Raw genomic sequence first — 23,244 nt, forward strand, 5'->3', positions numbered from 1 at the left:
AACAAAAGCTTTTCCAATATTTTAACTGATTAACACTGTAACTGCTATTTTATGTCATATTAAAAAAAAAAAAAAAAAAAAAAAAAAATCTATCCGGGGTAACCAGTTTTCTAAAGATAATCTGAAGTCCTCCATGGAAATAACAAGAGCAGAGTATTTTACAGCAAGGGGCAATTAGAAAGATGAAGATCAACTTCCTATTTCCAGGGTGCTACATACTGTATATGAAGATGATTTCTAAGACACTTGGCTGCATCATCTGTCCAAACCTGGTGAGTTTTGTAAAATCTTGACTTGCAAAAGGAAAGCAGTAAGGATATTTTGTTTGTTTTGGGTTTTTTTTTAATTACTTTCCTAATTTTATATCTATACAGGAGTGCTACTTTAATCACGAAGAATGATTATTCCCTAACCTGTAAAGCTCCCTATAACATGGTGCTGGTACCTTCTAATTGGGATCAGGACTAAATCAGTAGCTCTTTAAAAATCTGACTATAACTCAGATGAAGTAAAGGATCAAAGCATGGTTATGCAAGGTGCTACTGCAGTCAGATGCAGCTTGCTAAATATTTAAGACATATAAAGGTAAACACGCAAGACCCTAAATCACTACAAACCCAAATGGTTAGCAAGATCTCTGCAAATGCCTCCTGAATAAAGATACATTATGTGCTTCATTCATTTTCTAATAAGCAATGTTCAGGGTTTTTATTATTATTAATTGCGTATAAATTACCATGATTTTTGTATCACGGGGAAAGTATTTAGCCATTCACCTCTCAGAGGAACAATGCTGAACAAAGACAATGAATGCATGGCATATAAGAACAATGCAGAACACAGAAATTTATGCATGCCATTTGAAAGGCATGGCATTTAGACTACTAGCAAAAAAATCAAAAGTGTGTCATAAATCTTTAATTGTAAGGAAAAAAAAAAAAGTCCCAACTAATGGTTTTCCAAGTCCTTGATATTGTTTAAGCAAGAACACTGCCTGCTTCTGGAGTGCAAAATCTCCTTAACTCACATATTTGCATGTATCCCCAACCTCCTCTGGAGTGTTCTGCTGCAAAATTCATTGTATCTGAGATCTGCTAATCATCATCAGGAAACTCTGTTATGCATCTTAAGGACGTACTTTAGGCTCTCAAGAGGAAAAATAAACATGTTTTATTAGCTGCTTTTGGAAAATACTGATTTGTATTTATTTAGAAACCTTTTCAAGTTGTACCACTGTTAAATTAAATATTTATGGCAAAGAGTTTAACACCTGTTAAGAGTTTAACATGCTGACTTCAACAGGAGCTCCGTAGTGCCCAATGTTTCTGCAAACCTTGGAAGTGACAAGGTTCACATGTGGTAAAGCAGCTTGAGCATGGATGTTACTGCTGAGCTCTACAATGCAACCAGGATCCTTACCAGCCCCTACTTCCCATCGCAGCATTTCATTTCAGAAAACTGAACCTGCTATATTTTACTAGAAATACCAGAAACATGACTCATTAACATCCATTAATTCCAAATAAAGCCTAGACTAACTGCTGTTAGTTAATCCTCAATGCATCTTCACTTTCCTTCACTAGTGGAAAACCTATGCACTTGGGTCATTAGACATCACCTCAAGTAGCAGCTTACAGAGGAGACTAAAATCCACAGTGAGTCAAGAACTGGAAAGCAAAGCTGTTGATAGTAAGGGTGAGAAGTTGAACAAGGATGAAGCGATCTCATAAAATGCAGAATAAAGAAAGTACAGCAGAGAAAGAAGTTTGGTACATTGCAAAACCCTGCATCCCGGTGACAGTGGGGCCAGCAGTGCAGTCTTCAGCTTTTGCATTTGGCTTCGCAGCCAAAATTGAAGACTGCACCTCTGGCCTCACTGTCAAATGAAATTAAAATAAGATGTTGGGATCTAGTCATCCTTATTTTGCTTAGCTTCTGAGGGATATGCACTTACTATCCCTCCCAGCTTCTTGCTTCCAGGTGTCTTACATCTCCCATTTTTGTGTGAATAGATGATTTATCACACCTTGTGGCTGGCTGCCCTCCCGCCCTCTCTGGTCCTTTGCCTGGTTGCAACACATACCTAAATCTGAACTGAGGTGCAAAGACATCATCTTACATTTCAGAATTAAATACCTAAGTTTCCTCATGGCATAGGGCTTATACTTCTGGAAGCAAGAAACTATGTATTTTAGGCAGTAAATGAATAAATATGTAAGTAAATATGTAACATCTAAGTAAGAAATTACTATACATAAGCATGACTCAAATGATCATCCAACATGATTTCATAAACTGAAGACAAATAAAATAGTTGAATATTGCAGATAGGACACATCAATCTCCTTATACACTTTACAGCACACTACAAATCTGTCCAGCAAGTCGAATATTTTACTCATTAAAATAGTAGCTTTCATCACACTATAAAACATTGCAAATGCAGACCAGAAAACCAACAAGCATATTTACTGTAAAGCTTTATACTTGTGTCATCAATTAACAACAAAAGTTTGGAATAAAACTAAAATAAAAGCTAATCAAAACAGCTAGCTGTCAAAACAGATGGGAACTATATTTTTCAAATCAAGCAAAAAGACAAAGCTTTCGAACATTTAGTGTCGTGTCAGCTGATACAGACAACTTAGAAAGGAAGGACAGCAAATGTCAGGAGTATATGAAGAAAAGGTGTCCCCGGCTGAAAGATTCACATTTATGAATTTCCATTGATTTTTTTTTTTTTTTGGCTTCAGGATGATTAACTCACACCAAAGCAGACCTCTGATACGTGAACTATAAATAAGGTGCCGCTGTGTGACACTGCAGGCAAAATAAATAAAAACAGAGCCCCGACATTATTTTGGCCTCAAACAAATGTTTCAGTCCCTACATTGTCTGGCTCAGAAAGATACATAGACAGTCTCACAGACAGAGATATAAATGAACAATTGCAGTACCTTTTTCCCACACTGTTTACAGGGTTGGCTATATTCCTACTGGCAATAGATTTTCTTCTTGACAGCTTCTTGGTGTTGGTGCTGTCATCAGTGCTGTCATCCTCTTTCTTTGGTGTGTTACTTCCTTTGCTGTTCAGGTCCCTTAGCACATTATAATTAATTTTACTTGAGATTTTCTTCTGTTCTAACATCTTTTCAATTGCCTCTCCTGCTGTGCTGGCTTGAATTGGCTCCCGCTTCTTTGCAGATTTCTTTGGCTTAATTAAAATATAAAATTAGTGATGTAGATACAAACAAAGTTTCCATGAAGCAGAAGGGCGAGCTGCAGTTCAGCAGTCCTGGCTCAGGTGCTGCTGATGGAGGGATGCAGGCGACACGGCTGGGCTAAGCCAGCGCTCCCTCTCCTGCCACTCAACGGGACCAAGAGGTCTCTTTTCTCCGTGAGATAAGTGTTCACTTTTTGCCAAATGCCCACACAGTTTATTACAAATTCTTTACTCAGTATTTGTAATGCTGCCAGAGAAGAAACACAGGCCATTTCTCATGCATAGAAAAAAAAAAAACCAAACGGGAGTGAACTCCTGTTACAGAAACAGGGATTCTGATAGCATCACCCAGCATGGAAATAAAGGAATGCTCCTTCTAAAATTGCCTTTAAAGTTAAGAGTCAAGCTGGGTCACAACTACCCTAAGCACTGACAACTCCGAATCGAAACTGCAGTGGTGTTTTCTATCAAGTCCAAATGCGGCGTGGGAGGGCATCTACCCAGCTCCTCCTGCACACTGAAAAATATTAGCAGCGCCTTTCTGAGCAGGGACTGGCATTAACGCCAACGGATAGGAAGCAGAAGGCTGCAGACACACAAGTGCAGCGACAATGTCACCTGCAACTGTCCTTCCCAGGCAAACGCTGCAAGCCCAAGCCCAGCGTCGCGCTGCGGAGGCTGATGCTGCACAGAGCCAGACAAAGAGAAATGACACCAGAGAACATTTCTAGCCATGTCCCATGCCTGGGTAGGTACGAAAAAAAAAGAACCTCTGTTTCTCATTTGACATTTTCCTTTTCAAAGGAAGGTTTTAACACCAAGCTCTGCAGGAGATTTATTTTTTAATGGATAATAGCCCCTCTGTTTACCTACATGGGTCAAGTGCTACCTTGAAATTGGAAAGCACTATATTAATCAAGTTCTACTCAAGCTGTCAGAAACAATACAGAGTTAGAGAAAAACTCCTGTGTTGTCCGAACAAAAAAGTGGGTGTTTGGGCTACTTGGCGGTGCCAACAAGTTATACAATTTTGAAAATTGCTGGTAGACTGCCACGTCTGCGTAAGTGCAGGATGAATGAGAAACTCTGAAGTATAAAACAGTGTTTCATTGTCTGGTTTTGTTTTTATTGTTGAAATACCTAGGGGAAGTAGGAAACTCTGTCTTTCACATTAGTCGGATAGAGGATATACGCGCTAAAGACTAACATGGATTTTAGTTGCATGTGGAACATTTGACTTGTCACTTGCTCAATTACACAAAATACTAATGCCGTAAATCGTGAATACACGGCCAATTAGGCTGCTTTAAACTGCTAAACATGGAGACAGGACATGCCATTTGTTAACATAACTGTCGCATTCTTTATGAAAGGTAGAACAAAATATTCCTTCAAGTGACTGTAACAAGGATCTGTTCAGTTCTTCATAAAGAAATCATTATTGTAAGAGCAAAGAAAGCTACTGAAGTTATGGCAAGTACAAACAAATTCCCCATGCACACGTTAAAAAAAAATTAGGCATGTCTTAAGACCTGTATTTAAATAAGCAAGCAATTAGGACAGCAATCATAAATGCAAAGGGCTAGCTCTGACTTTGCCATGCACAGAATTTTCTCACAATAGTAATTTAAAATAAAAGTTTGGGCAAGAAAGTGTTTTTACTCACCACCTGAAAAATTACAGTCTTGTAATTCAATAACAGGTAGAGAGATACAACAGATTTTGCTTGTTTAGTGGTGACCTGTACCATTACGCCCACACATCCTACATGGAGCTGATCTGCAAATGTAATGAATTTCCAGGACATTTTCAAACAGACACAATTAGCACACAGTTTAATACCTTGTGTTCCTTATAAATCCCAAGTTCTTTCTCTTTTGCTATTCTTGCTTCCTTTTCTGAAAGATGACAAAAGGGTAACCAGCATGAAGATTACATAGACTGCATATTTCAGCAACACTGGCCAAAAGGAGAATTTCAGTCCTATATACTTACCTTTTTGTTCCTTCAAATAATCTGCATTTTCTTTCATCCACAGCTCTGCTTTTATCTGAGCTTCTGTTTCGTTAAGTATATACTAAAAGACAAAATAAGTTTATCTACTTTCAGAAATCAATTTGAAAACCATAGACCAAAACTAAATTGAAAAAGCACTGGCACGGTCAATTCACATCCTGGGTTGGTTTTGGGTTTTGTTTTGGTTTTTTTTTAATAATAAAAGAAAACATGACTGAGATATGACAACCAGGGAGCATTTCTAGAAACTTCTAAAGCTGGAAAAAAACAACAACATGTTTTCAGAAAAAGAGTGCTTGGTTTCCAAAACCATCCAGGACTCATTGTACGTGGTCTGTAATTAACCTAAAATGATCCTGGGTTTATGATCTTTTTCAGATGATATGAGAGGGCATCATGACAACATGGTTGTCTGCAAGTAATTCTGCCTGTTGATGGTGGTCTGTAATTCAAAACAGTATGGGAACCACTGCCCTGTGCTACCCAAACAGAAACATGTGTCCTCTGGGTAGGTTTCTGCGAAGGTTTAGGCACAGTTACTGAGATTATAAATTCAATGGCCCCATCTGTGTGAATGAAACCAGCTTACGTTGCTGGAGTATTAGTCCTCTAGATTTTAGAGAGTTGGGTTCAGTAACCACATCTAGGCTTTTGTCAGTTAACTCCCACTTAGTCTTGGTAACATCATTAGTAGGTGTGGAGCTGTAAAACACATCAGATGAATTACAGAAATAAATATACAAGTAGGTACCAGGCAGGCTGGCAGGTTGGTAGATAGATCTCCTCTTCAATTACTTAAATGTAAAAATAAATCCGGTATTTAGCACAACTGTCCATGAAACAAAAGTTGTCTACAGTCGATGCTGTCTGGGAGTGAAGAACTTCTGCAGAATGGAGAATCCAAACTGGGTCATCTTTCATGAACAAGACACTTAATTTTTAAGCAGCAGACCCAAGACTTGTAAAACAATGTTTAAGTGCAAGAAAAGCATTCTGAGATTTCTCCATCTTATGGGTTCAAGTGTTTGAGATTTTCTCTGAAGCAAAATGTACTGAGGATTTAATGAGAAAAATAACTCCAGTCAAATGAAACTAATGCAGGGGGGGGTCGTTCCTCTGAGGGCAAATGAGGCAAGCAAGCAGCTGTGTAAGTCCTGGTTTATCAGACCAATATTTTCATTCTTTCATCTGCTTCTATTAAAAGTAGGCCATAATATTAAAACTTGCTTCCTCCTAGCTCAGTTATTCATCTTTCTTACGCTTTTAGAGAGTTCATAATGTTGGGCTTGCAATATTACAGCCTACTGCCATGGAAATGAACATGAGGTCATAAAAGCAGAGTTATGACCTCATCACAGAGCCTAGGAGGAAGAGAAAAATTCACTTGTTCTTCCCGTGCAATTGTTTAAATTATGGACCAGCTATACTGAAGACGTTCAGCCTCTCCACTCCCTCCATACCACCGTCCACTTGATTCACAAGACCCTTCCAAATGCCCAGCCTAGCAAAACCCACTTCATGGCTGAAGTCAAGCTGAGCATTTTCCTGTTCCTTCATCCATCACCAACAACGTTCTGCAGACCAGTAACCCCCATGCAACCTCATTGCTCTCAATGGTTTTGTACCCCAAAAGGAGTTTTTAGCATGGGCATTATCTGTTCAAATCACACTTTAAACCAGCGTGAGGGCTGCAGAGGCATCAGGCCTTGGAGCCAGGAGAGCCAGACTCCATCACGTGTTCAAGTGTTGACCTGCTGCGTGGCCTTCAACAAGCTGTTTTCCACAGCTGTCTGTCTGTCATATTCAGGCTAGATGGTATCTTTTGCTGCCACACAAATAATAATAAATCCAGAAAATGTTACAGAAATCTTTGAAAGAACACAGAAGCTGTACATGCTGGTTTTATAGTTTGGTTTCCATGGCAGCCTCCTATGTGAATATATTTTAATTAAATAATGAATTTAGAGCTCCACCAAACTTTTTAAAGTCCTTCTTCAGAATAAAAGACATTCTAAAACATAATTATTCCAGCACAGTGAGAGCAGCAGCCTCATATATATATAACCTGGGCAAGGAACACCAAATTCACAGGCTTGCTTGAACATTAGTTTTGATCTCCGATCACTGAAATCACTCGAACCTCTCTATAGATCAGAATGAAGAGGCAGGGAGGGGAGAGGATAAACCAGACAGACAAAATGGTTCTTTTCTCAGATACCCAAATGCAGAGGCACACAGGACAAGAGGGCACCTTACCCGATCTATTTCGCTGTCGTCGATCCCACTCAGATCCAATTCACCATCTCCTGTATTCTCGCCTGCAGAGAAGAGCACATTTTAATCAGGCAGATGTTTGTTCAAAATCTATCGCAATTCAAGTTCTACAGTAAAGTTACACTTAATGATCATCCTTCAGAGATTTGCATCCTTCTGTGTTCACCCTGGAGCTTTAACATGTTGGTATTTTCAATGTGGGGGTACATACACACACACAGATTCACTACAATGAATTAACTTAAAATTCAGGAACCAGCACAGTCGTCTTCAGTACTAAAAATCCGTCAGACACTTCAGTTGCCTTTTCTTCCCCATTTTAATTTAGAGCCACAAATGTTCAGCAAGAAGCTGGGAAAACCAGTTTAAAAAGATGACCATTTTTCTTTCATCGTATCATGAATTTCTGTGTCTGAGCCTATAGATTAATAATTTATCTGTAAATTATGACTTAGAAAATATTTTCTGTTTTCACAGAAGCAGCTTGGACCAGTGAATAACACATTATGCCAACAGCCATACCATGGCTTTCTTCTTGATTCTGATCTGTCATTATTGGAACCACTTACCTTAGACCAGTTCTGCAAAAAGATGTGTATTAGCTTTTCTATCCGTAAAATGGGAATTATTAAAACATTTCCAAATTTTAGAATAACTTTTAAAAGCTGGGGAAGGGTCTAGATAAATGTAAAACAATAATGACTTTCTGTAATTGCAGTTTCACTATAATTTTTCTAGTTTTGTATTTATTAAGACTTGTTCTGAAAACAAATTTTTTAATATTTTATCCATCAAAAGGCGTAACAGCACAGAACTGAGGCTTAATTTGGGCCTGGCACAGTGTACAGCAGCAAAACCTGATTTTCCACATCACATTAATGTACAGCAGTAATACACTATTAATGTAGTCCAGGTAGAGAAGAAAACAAATTATTCAACAAAGACTTATGCTGCGGAATGAAGCAATCTTCTTGGTCATCTCCATTACGTCTAATCAAGACAAGAGATGACCTAACCAGTTTACTTGCAGGAAAAATAAATAAATAAAGTTTCAACAATCCACATTAACAAATTAAAACCAAAACGGTGCAGCACAGCTTGGCATCTTCACAGTTCCTGCTCCCCAGTCCTGGGGATGAGCCTCCCCCCAAACCAAGACCTCGGAATGGTTTGATTCCCCAGTCTGGTGCCTCCTCGCGGAGCAGAGCTCCGGAGCAGCGTGGCGCTGGACCGGCAGAGGGGAAGGCAGCTTCCAACGGCAGGTTATGACAATGTGGAGCCTTGAAGCTTGAGGAGCCCCAAAGGGTGAAGACAAACCAAGGTAGGAATTACAAGCATTCCCAGGAGACACAAATGATGTTCTGCTTGGCAATACTCAGGTGTTTAAGCCTGTTGCCTGAAGTTTGTGAAATGACAAGGCTGGGAATCCAACCAAAACACCTGGTTAGGAATAAAGGCTGAGCTTCTTGAGGTGGTGCAAAGGGTCTGGCTGCTCAACTCAACATTTACTGGTATCTGGCACCGAGCGCTTACAAATGCCTTTTCAAAATCCACCAAAACAACCAACAGGAAGTTTTAAACTTTCCATATCAAATCACATGCAAAATAGGTTTCACCCCAAAGAAAATGTCCTGTCACAAGGAACAGCGTTACACTGTGCTTTGATTTTTTTTTTTTTTTCCTGAGATTGCCCAATAAATGTGATACCAACTTTACCAGTTCAGATAATCTGATGCTGATATGATTGAAAAGGCCTTAAGGAACATTTCTCATTGCTGTCACATTTAGAAATTAATTAAACTTCAGTCCCAGGCACATGTTTACTTTACAACCTTTTTCCCAAAAATTATTTTTAAAGTGTAAAAGATATATAATTGTTCAGCACGTATGCTTCTCTTCTGGTCTGATCAGAACCAGAAGAGCAGAACCTTTTGCACCAGGGCCACCAGCTTCTTGTTCGGGCACCCCGCTACCAGGCAGGCAGGGATGTGACCCAAGGACACAGCAAAGTACACCCTGGCTCAAGGCTGGAGAGGAAAAGTAAGCTGACAAAAATACATCATGGTGGTTTGCTGCATCTTTAATATAACTCACTAGAATTTTTTAAGCAAACCATAATCATGCAAAGCACAGAGAGACAAAATGCTGCATCACCCAGGGGAGTCCGGAGTATACTACAAAACAGCACTACACATCCCACCTGCTGGAGCTGAGATACAAATTTCCAGTGAGCAAAATACTTAAATATTCACTGAGGAAAGGAGTTAATACTGTAGTCTAGTGTCTGAGATGCCTTCCCAGGAGATTGTCCACCTGGGTCCAAGGAAAGTTTCATTACACAAAATAAAACAGCTTGACAGCAGAGTGTAAGGGTGTGCCCAGGTCAGAATAACCTGACTTCTAGGTCAGAAGGAGTTTGTGCAGAAATGGGACTCAAACTGAGTCTCCTGTATTCTGGATAAGTACTTTAACTGCCAAGTTGTAGGACAAAAGGGGGGATGGCCTCCCCCTTCATTGAATTATCTACCTTTTGTTTCCTCAAGGTTTTGGGGGAAGAAACCCCAACTTTCAATTTTGTTTATCTGGGCAAATAAAGGCTTGGGGTTTTTTTCCATATTCATTGCACCAGATAAACTAAAATGTCAACTATCTACACAGACTTGGAATTAGGGACAAAGAAAAAAAGGAGCGAACCTCAAAAATTACTCATGAGTTCTGAAAACTGTGGACTAGAAAATTCAAAATTTTGAAGTGGTGACATAACTACTTACATCACTGCCCAACTTTACATAAAATTACATCCCAAAATTATTTGCTGTAAATACTGCCATAGCATGTTAAGAGCAATAAAAATATCCCACTGAAATCAAGCTGCCACTGCTTTTATTCATCATTAAACACCTCTCTCCTCCTATACCCTGCTATATTTTTGGATCAGAGATTTAAAATTTAATATGCCACAGTACAGTAGGTGTCTATTCGCTTATACAGCCCTAACAGGCCAGACTGAAAATGATGTAATTTCAGGCACCATGAACAATTTCACATGTCGTTTTAAATACAAGTTGTTACTGAATTAGGTGCCAGGTTTTTTTCACTGGATCAATTAGCAATGGGGAAGAAAAACTCATTCTCCAACTGGTAAATTGCAGAGAAGAATCCAGAAGCAAGTTATATGTAATAAGCATTTCTTAGACCCCGTAACAGTAGTACAGGGAGTAATTGCAGGATATCCTTCTGCCTGCAAGTCATCCTCTTTCCTGCCAAGGCGATAGGCATTCATTAAATGCAAGGGGCTTTTCAGAAGAGAAGGTGCCTCCAAATCCTGAATTTAACACTTCTACTGAGGAAAAAAAACCCCATATTTTGTTACAGAATGTCAATTCAAAACAGAATACATCCATTTTGATCTGAAAATTTCCATGGCAATCGTTTCCAACAGGAGTAGACCCTACCAGCCATAAATATCCATCTGCTCGATGTTATACAGCTCACTCCAGGGCATGGAAAGTAAAACCCCTTGCTTTTTTATATACCAGAAAGATCTTCCCAGCTGCTAAACTTTTCAAAACAATTTCTAAATGATCATTTTCTCTTTTAATAAAAGGGTCAAAATTAAATATTCGATGAAGTAAAAACACAGATGTGGCCAACATCTGGTTCAACCTCTTAAAAGCTTCTTTAAAAGCAGTAGTGTCACGTGGCACAGCTCTTAGACATTGTGGATTTCTTCTGTTAAGAAAAACAACCACTTTACTGCAGGGCACAGGCAAAAAATTAAGTTGGGCGTTAAAAAACACCCCATCCCCCAGCCCAACAAATCCAGTTCTTAAATGAAAGTACTATCAGGAAGACAGTAGAGCGAGGCAGCAAGGAGCAGCCTACTCCATCTTCACCTAACCTCTCCATGGCAGGAGGAGGAGGATGGGCACCTCTAGAGCTTTCCATCAAGGTCCTGAATCAACTACATTCATGCCACTTAAAACCATCAGTCACCCAGCCAGCTCCCCCAATATTTAAAAATAAAACCCCCCAAAAGCCCTTTCTTTACAGCCTTTTAATGCCTTTCCAACCGACTCTAGTAGATGCAAGGGCTACAATCAGACACTGGGGATTAGGTTTGTAAACCTGCAGGATTATTTACTGTTCTTGTCATTACTAAATGCATGCTAAACCCTCTTTTAACACACCGTCTCCCCCTCTCCCTACCTCTGTGCAGCTAGTTAAATGTATACATAGCACGCTATTATGGGGATTTATTACGGAAGAATCATTCCAGCCGATATATTTTAAACCCCACATTTTTAAAAACAGCCATGTGAAGAATGTGTTTTTCTGTTTCTATTACAGGAGGCAGCACTATTTATTGCTCTGCCCAGATAAGAGGATTTCCTTACAGACAGAAATGGAGGCTGAACACTTCCCAGGAAATCCTCTGGAGCAGATATAATAGAAGGCACTTGGTGCTCTGGTCCCACGCAGAAAATACACCCTCAGTCACACTGTATTGTAGCAGTTGATGAGCTGAAAGAGTTTAAACAAAGAACCCTTCCATCTATTCAGAATAAAACCAGACACTAAGCACCCCCAGCATTTAAGAAAAACTTCAGGGCTAAATCTGAAAACAAAATCTGAAAATAGTTGGGAGAGGCTTTTTCACTAAAAATCCTTAAGCAACAAACCAATCGACCTGAGCCTGGGGCATCAGAAATAGTGGGATTGACTGTTGCTCTCCAGGGAGGGATTAAAACCAAGGGGAGCCACAGAAAGATCCGGCAGATCGTTGGAGGAACCCGATGGGGCAGAAATGCTTTGGCAGCTAAATCTGATCAGCAGTGCCGGTGCCACTTCGGGAGCTGCAAGGAGCACCGAGGGACGGTGGAAGCTTAGAGTCAAAAAAGGCACGGCACAACCGTACCAGAATATAATTGATTAGCTGATCAGAGGGGACAAGAACCCATCTGTAGGGGAAGATAACCGATTTACAGAAGGGCGTGAAGAGAACAGTCATTAAACGTGGGTAATGGGAGGGGAGAGGCAGCGGCGATCAGGTAGGGAAGAGAAATGGATGTGAAAATGCTGCAGCAGCAGCAGCGCAGCACGAAGTGCAGTGCAGGGGGATCGATGGGTGCACAAACGAACCCGCCACATCACGGCGTGCGCAGAGTCCGCCGGGCTGCACGAGCAGGGTACACTGCAAATTTTAGTAATATGGGGCGAGGAGCCTCTGGAGCAGGCTGGGAGGTTATCTTGGCAGTTTTAAACTGTTGCCGATCTCACTGCTCCAGATAAGGCGTCTCTTTGTGCAATCCCAGCCGGCCCCACCGTGCCTCCATCCCACAGCACAGACCCAACGGCTGCCAAGGGCTCCGCTTCCCTCCGGTCACCTTTGGCAACGACATCATGTGTCGTCATAACAGAAGTACAACACAAAACCAAGACGTAAGGACAGAGCAAAATTGATTGCACTTACTGACAAAATAAGGTCACAAAAATGCATGATGTGCATCTTCATATTTAAGTGAGAACGTTTTTTATTTTACTGTACCTGAAGCCACCTTGAAAATTACAGCCTACTCCTTCACAGTGCCACTTCGACACCAGGATTTAGGTCTGACGGCATACGGAGCACACGAGGCCATGCATACAGCAGAAAGATAAATGAAGTCTGTCACTTTATTATTTCCTTCTGCCAAGGCAAGGTTACAGGGTCCTCTCCAGCCGAAGCCAAGTTTCCAGCCTGCTAGCTCCCTCAGAGAAAGCAAACACACCACACCACACAGAGTGAGGCCCCTTCTTCCCAGAAACCTTTGTTCCTGCTGACAAGGGATGGTGGGAGGCATCGCCGGCCGGCGCCGGGCTGCCCGGCAGCACCAGAACACACAGCCCTGGCCCTGCAAAGCACCCACCAGCCGACTCCACGTGCTGGGACTGTAGAAGTACAGAGACAAAGCCCAAAAAGGTGCAAAGGAAGAGCAAAGAGGGAAAAGACTTGATCGAATAAAACCACAGGAATTCCATGTATCAACTACATAATCTACTACGGCCAGCATGAGAGAGCGGCTGTGCAAGCTCAGCCTGCTCAGAAGCAGGGATGTACAAGCTCGTTAGCTCTTTCCCTACCCCCATCTGCTGAAAATAGGACCTTCTCACAGAGCAAAGAGGAACAAGAACTGGGACCATCCCCGGCTGGTTCACAGTCACTGCATCAGGCTTGTCCACATCACTGTAGGCAGAAGGAGATTCTCGTACAAGATTCTTCCTTAAACCCACAGAGAAGTACAAACCCACCTTTATTAAGTGCCTGCATCTCTATTTCCTCACACTGAGATTCAAGCTCTGGGTGTTATATCTGTCCTGCAGCAGCTGACTGACACCAAAGAGCCTTCCCACATTAGCCACCTTCGTACGGTGGCCACAGAACAATTATCCCATCACAGGAACAGAATTTCAAATTTGTGTGCTTAATGGTATATGAGAATGAATTACGAGAAAAGATTTTCCTACAGTCAATCATCTCTCACAGAACTTTTCTTAAGATACAGAACACATTTTTTATAAACTAAATTTCAATTTGGAAAAAAAAAAAACAAAACACCAACAACCCTGCTGCTTTTCTGGCAGCACATCCATACTGAAACAAATGCTATTGTTTCACCTCACAATCCACAGAGGATTGAACCAAAGCATATCCATGCATTTTATATCCAGTTAAAGGTTATGCCACTAGTCTCATAGACATGGAAACTTGTTAACTTAAACACTAATTAATCAGAAAAACAATTAATCACTCCATTCTTTCCAGAAATTCTCCCGTGCAATATATATGTTTTTTAAAGCAGGTAGTACAAAAATAGGCCAGCAATAAACAATGCTATTCTCATTCTGAAGATTTTTCTTTAAAGGTAAGCTCATGCTTATTGAACTACATAGCAATATAAAAAAGCCCTTAAGAAAAAAATCCTTTCAACCTCCCAAAATAAATACAGCTGAAAGTTAAGCTTTTGAACTGAAGAACATCTTGACACTGTCCTCAAAACCAGCAGCAGATGTTCCTCTTGTGGAATAACGTTCATGTTTCCCCCCCAACACCCTTTGAAAATAGTGAAAAAGAGCATCCTTTATGCAACCTACTTGATGCAACTCATCATTCTTTTTTAAGCTCACAACCCTGCTGCCATGACCAACTGCTCAGAGGACGGCTGCTCTCAACAATATGGCAAAAGCTATTTTTTACTGATGAAACCCATAACCGTCAGGGATCAACTTGACAAATACTCACCTGGAAACACACTAATTAGCTACCACAAATGACGTTTTTCAGCTCCAAAGCCCAGAAATGGTACAAGCTCCCATGCGCAGACACAAGTCTTCTCCAACTCATGATTTCTGCATCTAGCAATGCCAAGACCGATCACAGAGCTCCAGCCAAAGGTGCAACACACTCATATCTCAGCGCTCATCCACATATTTACCCCCTCCTGCCTGAGTAGTTATGAGCTGAAAAGTTTTTAAAATGGAGACTATAAAGACAGATTTCCCCTACTTATTGCTCTGATCATCTGATAACCAATTCCCCGCAGTATTTTCCTCTTTTGCCTTTTATGCTGTTCTTGGCATCTTTTCTCTCCTCTCCCTTCCCCCATTCTTCCTTCTTTTTGGTGCCTTCTGGCCTGTATTTTCTGCATTTTTTAAAATCTCTGCAGGGGTATCCAACAGTAACAGTTTATATAAAGGGAGAGGCCAGGGAGAAGAACTGACCAGCATCTTAATCAGTTCCCCTCTCCAAACCCCGCAAGTGCAAAGTGCTGCCATATCTCTTACAGAGGGCGAGGGCTGTACAACGCCCTGGAGAGCCAACAGCAAAGGCAGCCGGGCTCAGATCAGGCTCCAGCTCACTTTCTCTGGGCTGCCAGACCACTATGTAAAACAGCAAGAGCACTTTACACCCAAGCCAGCCATAAAGGGAACAGCTGGTTTAATTTTTAAGTGCTGAAGCATCATTTCTGCAACTGCAGCTTGCCGGTTAAGTAGCCAGGTCTTGCTGTGGGCGCTAAATGCTCTGCTGTCCATCCCTGCAAGCTCAGGATCCTTGTCTGGCTGGTGCTCAGTCACCCCAGCAGAAGGACATATGTTTTATTGAGAAGTAAATCTGCTCCTGTAATGTGCCGCCCTCCCCACACCAAATAAAACGAGACGGGGAGCTCTGAACTACGGAGAACTTAAAAGCAGATCCTAGAATTTTGCTTGGATTATTTTTATCTACATTTTTTACAATCGTGAATCAATTTCTGTCCCACTAACAAAAGATTTTACATGTATACAGCCATACATACACACGTTTTTAAGCCACAAAGACACAAGAAAAATTTGTGGAGACTCACAATACATAATGTCTAAGGCTAATTTGACTGATTGGAACTCCAAAGCAAAGCTAACCTATTTCGCTAGGACATCACTGAAAAGTCATGGTTGGCTCAGATGATGGCCCCAAATTTAGAGCAATTTTACTTTAGCAGAATTACAACCAATTGAACTGTCATGCTAACCAGAGCCCAGCTTCACTCCAACACATCTCTGGCCACATCAGAGTTACCACGCTTACCCTTGCACTCCCAACCCTCAGCTCCCCACCTCCAGGACAGGGACATAGGCCAGTGCTGGGCATACAAAGGCCACCTGGCCTAAGTCAGCTCTCCCACTAAAGAAGCAGTCTTTCTCTTGCTCCCAGAACTGTGGTCTGGACCAAAGAGCTGCTCCAGGTTATAAACATTCTAGCAAAATAACTCACCCAGCCAAGTGAGAAAGAGGAACAAGTTGAACTTTCCACTTACAGTTTTCTTCTAATCACCCTTACCATCTCTTGGCAAAGGTGGGCTAACTTCTACCCTCTCCTCTGAGGTCCAGAGCTGGTCTATGGTAGATAGGGTGATAAGCTCAGCACCAGCCACCAGAAGCCACCTGGACTACAGAAGTTTTTCAGCAGGCAATTACTGGCATTAAGACATCACAATATAGTGTATGAAATTATCACCTGTGTTTTTATTTAAAGGAAAAAAATTCAATTTATATCCAGGCCACTTACTGCACTGTCTGGGTGGGCTGAATGGTGAGAAGCTGTTAAGTGAAAGAAAATTATCAGGTAAGAATTTCTCATTTTGTTACCCAGCTTCTTCCTTCCTTGCTAATGAGAAATAGCAAGCAGGGAATTACAGAGATGAGGAAAGGAAAAAGAAGATAAAAGTTAATTCTGATTATTTATTATTACCGTGGTAGAATAACAGGCAAGAGCAGAAGTTCCCCTGCAAGAAGCAAAAGCTTTGTAAACAAAGCAGTTAGGTGGGAACCTGGCCCAAAGGAGAAAGCCTCTACGTGGTGGATGGGGGCCGGATTCAGAGCAGCTACCAGGCAGTGTTTTGTGCTGCCGGGACTACCAGAGGCATGGAGTTGGGAGAGATCACACACATGAGGTCCTGACTGGTTCCGAGATCAGGACCACCGTTGGGGTTTGCAAACCTGGAAGTACGAGACATGGGTTTGAGTTCTTAAAAGGCAGCAGCTACAGAAATGCTGATCCACATTAAGAACATCACTGCATTATGCAACAGATGGCCACAGCCAGCACAGATCATGCTTTTAAATAAAAATCATGGAGGTTGGGCCCTTTCATGTTAGATGAAGTGCTATCTTTTTTTCTCTGACCATGCCTAATGGCTGAGAAACAGGTAGGTGGTAGAGTACTTCACTGTCTCTCTCTTGACCCAAACAGATCTCGTGTATAAGCTCACATGCTCCAGGGACTAGGGCACTTCTGCATCAATTTGGGAAACTATATGAAGCATATAAGGATCTCTGCAAAGTACAGGCACTGCTTGGGTGGCTCCAGGTGACAGTGGAACTCAGCAAGCTCACTTGGTCACCTGGCCAAACTGCAGCACAATCCTGCTGCAGAGAGCACACGTACTGCAGCACACTCCTGGAGAAGACATGCATTTGCTGCTCCTCTGCCCAGATGTTTTAGGGACTGCAGCAAACATTTTCCCAGATGAGCAGTAGACAGTGGTGAAGGATTTTAAACATTTTGCCTGCAGCAGCTCCGAGGCCCCAGTGCCTTGGCATTTGGATAGACTGAACCATAAGTGCAGCATAATTAGCATGTGTACTCCATATGCTTGAGATTCATCATTACAGCACTGGAATGCCCTCTGACACCACAACTTTCCAAAAGAAGAAAGTTGTGGAGAAGTTCCGGGAGAATAATTCATCTTATTCTCCAGGAAGAGTGGAAAAAGGCACTTCCGTGCTCAGGAGGTTTCAGTGGAGCTGGAGAAATAACCTTTTCCCGACAAAGCCCAGCAGCGTGATTCACCTATAAATAATAGAGCTGGTTTCAAAGACGGCCTTTCAAGCTAATGGCTATCAGAAAGGCCAGCCATATGCTTGTACAACCTGTCATTCTGATTAATCTCAACATCTGACTTGTATATAAAGTTTATATAGTAACAGGACTATATTTAATATGTCATTTTAGCTAGGTTATGTATTGCTCATTTTACAGTTTCTCACCAATCTGCCAGTCTTCTCCACATTACAGGCGCACAAAGGACCCTGTTTAAATGTTGCTTAGACGCAGAGTGAAGAGAAGACTTTGGAAAGATTTTAGTAAGTCTTGAAAACCAGATAGACTAGTAACACCTTTTAAAGAGAGCACTGGAAAAGATAAGGTCCCACATCCACATGTAATTAATTATTTCTTTATATATATTAGGCCTCTACTTAACACGGTATTGCAGAGGCAAGAACAAAGTCACAAATCATGTCTCAGTCTCACGTACACTAAAAGGATTCATGACACTTTCTGCCATGCACCCGTTTTATTTTACAGCATATGGCATGGTATTAAAGTTGTTCTTCTTTAATTAACTGAACGACGACACTTTCCCATGAAGCTTAATCTAAGTTCACATAACATACTGTATTATGGCACCAATTCTCAGAAATACCACTACATGTCCACAGCCCATTTGGAGAAAGGGATGTGCATTTCATGTATCGATTCATTTAAAAACATTCAGCATTACATGCAATATTCTCTGAAATCGGGGGTATTTATTTTGAATTAACTAAACCAAAGTTATCTTCTGAAAACAAGCTCTGGATAATTTTTTACTATTTCATTACAAAATGAAACCCAACTCGCCAGATCATCATTTCAAATTCAGACCTACTGACCTTTCCTATGAAATAGATATTTATATTTTATTTATTTTACTTCTTTAGATAAGACTAGGATGGACTGTTCTTTATTATGTTAGTTTTAACTAGGTAAACTCTTTCCACAGCGGACTTAAGCATCATTAACTGTGCAGTGAAATACAGGCAGAATAACGGGCTAACAGAAGGGAATGATGAGAGAAGAGCTAGCAAGGTGCACAGACAAAAGCCCTGTCTCCTGAAAGAGTAAGATTTTAAATCTTACTAGCAAGATAAAGCAGAGAATACTAAAGTCCAGACAAAACACTCCCATGATATTCCCTTCACGCCATCAAAATCAACATAAAAATCTTTAAATGCTAAATTAAAGCCAAGCAAAGGAACATTACTGTCAACGATTGCCAACTGAAATGAATGATCTGGGTTGAAAGCGTTTGCTGACGTAGCTAGAAGTTGCCACAGAGACTTGAGGGCTGTGGCAGCAAACTTGTCTGTGAAATAGCTTCCCACCTCCTGCTGAGATGAACCAGCACGTGGACAACTCTGCCATTGCCCCCAGAGACCACGGAGATGAAGCTGGAGCCATGCCACACAAGGGACTTTTGGGAGCAGGACCCACTACACCCTCACTCTAAACTGGGCGTAACGGACTCAAGATAAGGCCAAGTCATTATTTCTGGCAAGCAACAGCAGAGAACCTGAGACATTTGGCCTTTGCCCAGAAGAGATTTGCAAGTCGATGAAAGCACTTTATAGCTAGGACAGCACTGACAGGCAGCCAGCACAACCGTGCCAAGGGATCCATAGCCACTGGCATCACCCTGGGGAATCCAAGGAAGGAGCACCAGGAGGCTGTGCCGGAGGCTGCAGAGGCAGGGATCCCAACGGCTGCATCCACAAAAGTCTAATTCTCAAGGTGTTGCTCAGCTGCTACCAAGAGAGAATTTCGTCACTGTGGTGACACTGCAAGCAAACAGCTCAACTGACCAAAATGACTGCACATCTACCAGCCATGAAAACTTATATATTATGGTATTCCACATTTTACCCAAAAGAAGAGGACAGATTTGAACAACACAAAGTCATCTAACCTACAGCCTTAATTGTTCTGGCACTTAAAAAAAAAGAAAGTAAACAAGAACAACAATTTCAGGCTTTCGTGTTATTTTTAGACACTACATTTTTCTCCATATTGTAGTAAAATTAAAAGTATAAATCTTTGGATGCAGCAAGGAGAATGAGGAAGACTGCCAAATTTCAGGGAATCAACAATTAATATAATAGCAATTAATTCAGAAGAGTAACTACATAACATGATAAGGTTTCTTGTGCGTTCTGTCCCAGTGACTGCTTAAAAAAATCTGTTAAGCAAAAAAATTTTTTAAAAAAAAGGGTTTGTTTTTGTTTTGTTTTTTTCTACATTAGCAGCATTGCAAACTCATGCTGGTATTTAAAAGTCAGTCTGGACTCTCCCTAGTTACACATCCTCATTATCATAAACATTCCACAATTGGAAATTACTTTTTGTGAAGCTTACGCCAAAAAAGAAAATAGCTGTATTGCATCTTCAGAACCAAAAGTAGTAAAATGTAATAAACATTCGTCTTTGTCAGTGGCTCTGCAAACCAATCTGTTTGGCACTTAGGTGCCATTTTTACACAGTTGCTTTATTACTACATAATTATTGATGGATCATCCAAGTGCTCTCTCAAGGAAGACTGTTCTTAAAAATGAGCTTGTTAAAAGTTTAAGTGTAAACCTTAGGAGAAAAAACCAGCAGCGAGATTTCATATGATATAAACTTTTAAAGACAAAAAAAAAAATTAGAGGGACAGTTTCAAAAAATGTTACGATTGAGGCAGGCATGAAATTGAAGCAGACAAGAAACTTTAATGTGATAGAAAGAAAGAATTGGGGACATCTGTACCGAGAATAACTTGTAAGTAGCAGGAGGAATTATCAATCTAGTGATGTGCCAGCTCTCTGCATTTCAATTGCTTTACAGACCATACCATAAAAATTGTTTGCAATGAAAGCAGTATGAAGAATTCCTAGATTTTATTGCTCCCAGTGATACTCTACCCAGTTTGTGTGTGTACACCAATTGTATCCTTTCAAGTACAGAACTGTTTTGTATTAGTACCTGTTTAAATTACTTGCCCACAAACATCGTTCCGTTTTCAAAACGTCTCACTATTAAATTTTCTGTTTCAGTCAAAGTATTTCAAGAGTTTTTATCAATCTTTCAAAGGCAAGAAAGTTTGATGTGAGCTTTCAGAAAGTCAAGGTAAAGCAATACCTTAAATTTAAAAGAAGGCTTTTTCAGGAGAGAATTCAGTGTACCTTTTTTTGAATTCCCTCCCTACCTTGTTAAACCAAGCTTCTTCACTGCTCACAGACTTCTAAGCGTTGCATTTCTGGAGCTGAACTTCAAGCATCAACCTTACTCCCAGTACAAAGACCCTGCACATAAAATTAACACGGGCAACAGCACATTTGAAATTGTCCATTCCCGTTGACCGATAGATCGTAAAACCTCTCCAGCACTAATACCTCAGTGGAGTCATGAATGTCGCTCTCAGCCTCCAAAATGTATCTTCTTTACCACAGCAAAGGTATGGTCCAAACTACACCTCCAAGCCCAGGTGAAGTGGGGGAGCTGGTTGCTGCCCCCAGTGACTCAGCCCCGTGCTGCCTCCCGCCTGCTGCTGTCAGGTCAGGGCGTCACTAACGTGTGTCTGGCAAAATGACCCTGTCATTAAAAATGGCTGCAGGAGCCTGTGACAGTTCTGACAGACCCGGGTGAGAGAGGCAACTACACGTGCGGTTACGCCAGCAGATAAGAGGGGGATGAGCCAGCAAGGTGAGAGACACTTCTTAACCTCAGCCAGCAGCACCCACAATAACATATCCCAACACACCTGCTCCAAACGAAGGCCAGATTCAACCAGGTCAGCATAAAACAGGGATTTTATCTTTGCTCTTGGAGAAGAACTTAGCACAGGAGCTCTGTGTTGGTTCTGCAGCAGCTACAGAGCCCTGAGACAATGGTGGTAGCACGGAAAGCAGTACTCGGTCTTGAAGTGCAAAGAGAGCCTTTGTGGAAAAGCAACTTCTCATTGAAGTATGTTTTATTTAATAGAAAACATTGATGGACTACAATACCACCACCAAGTGACACAATTTCATGCTGATATGGATGTTGCTGCATTTCAATACATGATTTCTATGGTAATGTGGATTTGCATATTTTACCTTTAGCAGGAAATTAGTAAGGACCATTAAGCATAACTTCCCAAATCAGTCATTCACTTTGCTCCTATATAAGTGTTAACGATTTGGTCACAGAGCACTGTTTTACTTCCATCCCATCTGTGAGCACATGGTGGCTTCCCCACCGTAACTAAATCAAACACGGCATTTAGGTAGTGAATTTGCTGAAAAATGGTATCCATCCACCCACTGCACAGCTGTTTACTTCTGGCTTCTGTGTTTACACCTATCTCAAGAGCCCTCGTTCTTGCTCTGAATTTCTTTCGTGGTACTACTTAACCTCATTATTTACTTTCTCTCATTTCATATTCATTTCCTCATTTCTGCTGCACAGTTGGGAATGTTCGTGTCTTTCATCACAGAAAACAATTTCTTCAGTCTTAGGTGTACACACGTTTCAATATGAAAGCTGAGCCTTACCATAACCTGTTGACTTTAAAATAAAGTGTTTTCTGCTTCCTTTTTGCAAAACTTAGCTGCAAAAAATCCCTAGAATCAAATTTTTGCAATTCCTCCCCTAATTTGCAACTACTCCTGACAGAGCCTGCCAGCATCTCCTTGTCCAGCCACCTCAGACACTCTTGACACAGTCCACACAATCCTAGATAAAAGATCACAATTTTTGTTATTAATAACCAACCCAAATCTGGTCTTACCTGCCAGTTCCTACGGAATTGCAGCACTGTAACTAATGGCCACCAAAACCTCTAAATGCACTTTTTCAGCCCTACTGAATGCATTCTGGTGAGTGCACATGAGAAAAAAAAAAAAAAATTGAAAAGCTGAAGACTACAGTAGCCTCATGTTGACAGGTCACTCTAATTCCAGGTCAAAGCAGACTCTAGATTTGGCTGCTTTGATTATAATTGCTTACAAGGTAAAAAATAAACAGCAATTATCTCATTGTCATACAAGAAAGAAGACCTAATAAATGAACCAATCCTAAAGTAACATTGAAAAACAAATTATTTCAAAAGCAATCAGGAGTAGTAAAATTCAGTTTCCAAAATTGTTTTAATTGCCAACAGTGCCAACATTAATATTACTCCTCTATTGGATAATACATCCATTTTAGTTATGAAAGCATTTAGCAAACCAAAAATGTCAAACTACAATTATACAAGGCTAAATTATTGACTCTCTTCATCAACAGTCTGTAGTGTCATATCCGAAATCCCTAATTACAAGGGTCATCCTCACAAGCCACAGTCCAACCCATGAGTACACATCTTGACTACTATGAC

The 23,244-nt window shown here is 40.9% G+C and overlaps 1 protein-coding gene across 1 annotated transcript in view; it reads right to left on the reverse strand.

Moving 5' to 3' along the window:
• BRF1 (BRF1, RNA polymerase III transcription initiation factor subunit) overlaps positions 1–23,244 on the reverse strand; it is a 160,523-nt gene that overhangs the window by 41,126 nt on the left and 96,153 nt on the right. The window contains exons 11-14 of the mRNA XM_026849030.1: positions 7,496–7,557; positions 5,219–5,300; positions 5,066–5,121; positions 2,958–3,214 (exon numbers count right to left, since the gene is read on the reverse strand). Of these exons, the coding sequence (XP_026704831.1) occupies positions 2,958–3,214; positions 5,066–5,121; positions 5,219–5,300; positions 7,496–7,557 (457 nt within the window). The remainder of the gene's footprint in view (positions 1–2,957; positions 3,215–5,065; positions 5,122–5,218; positions 5,301–7,495; positions 7,558–23,244) is intronic.

The sequence above is a fragment of the Athene cunicularia genome, assembly GCF_003259725.1.
Source record: "Athene cunicularia isolate RWA chromosome 5 unlocalized genomic scaffold, athCun1 chr5_part1, whole genome shotgun sequence".
In the NCBI taxonomy this organism is placed as follows: domain Eukaryota; kingdom Metazoa; phylum Chordata; class Aves; order Strigiformes; family Strigidae; genus Athene; species Athene cunicularia.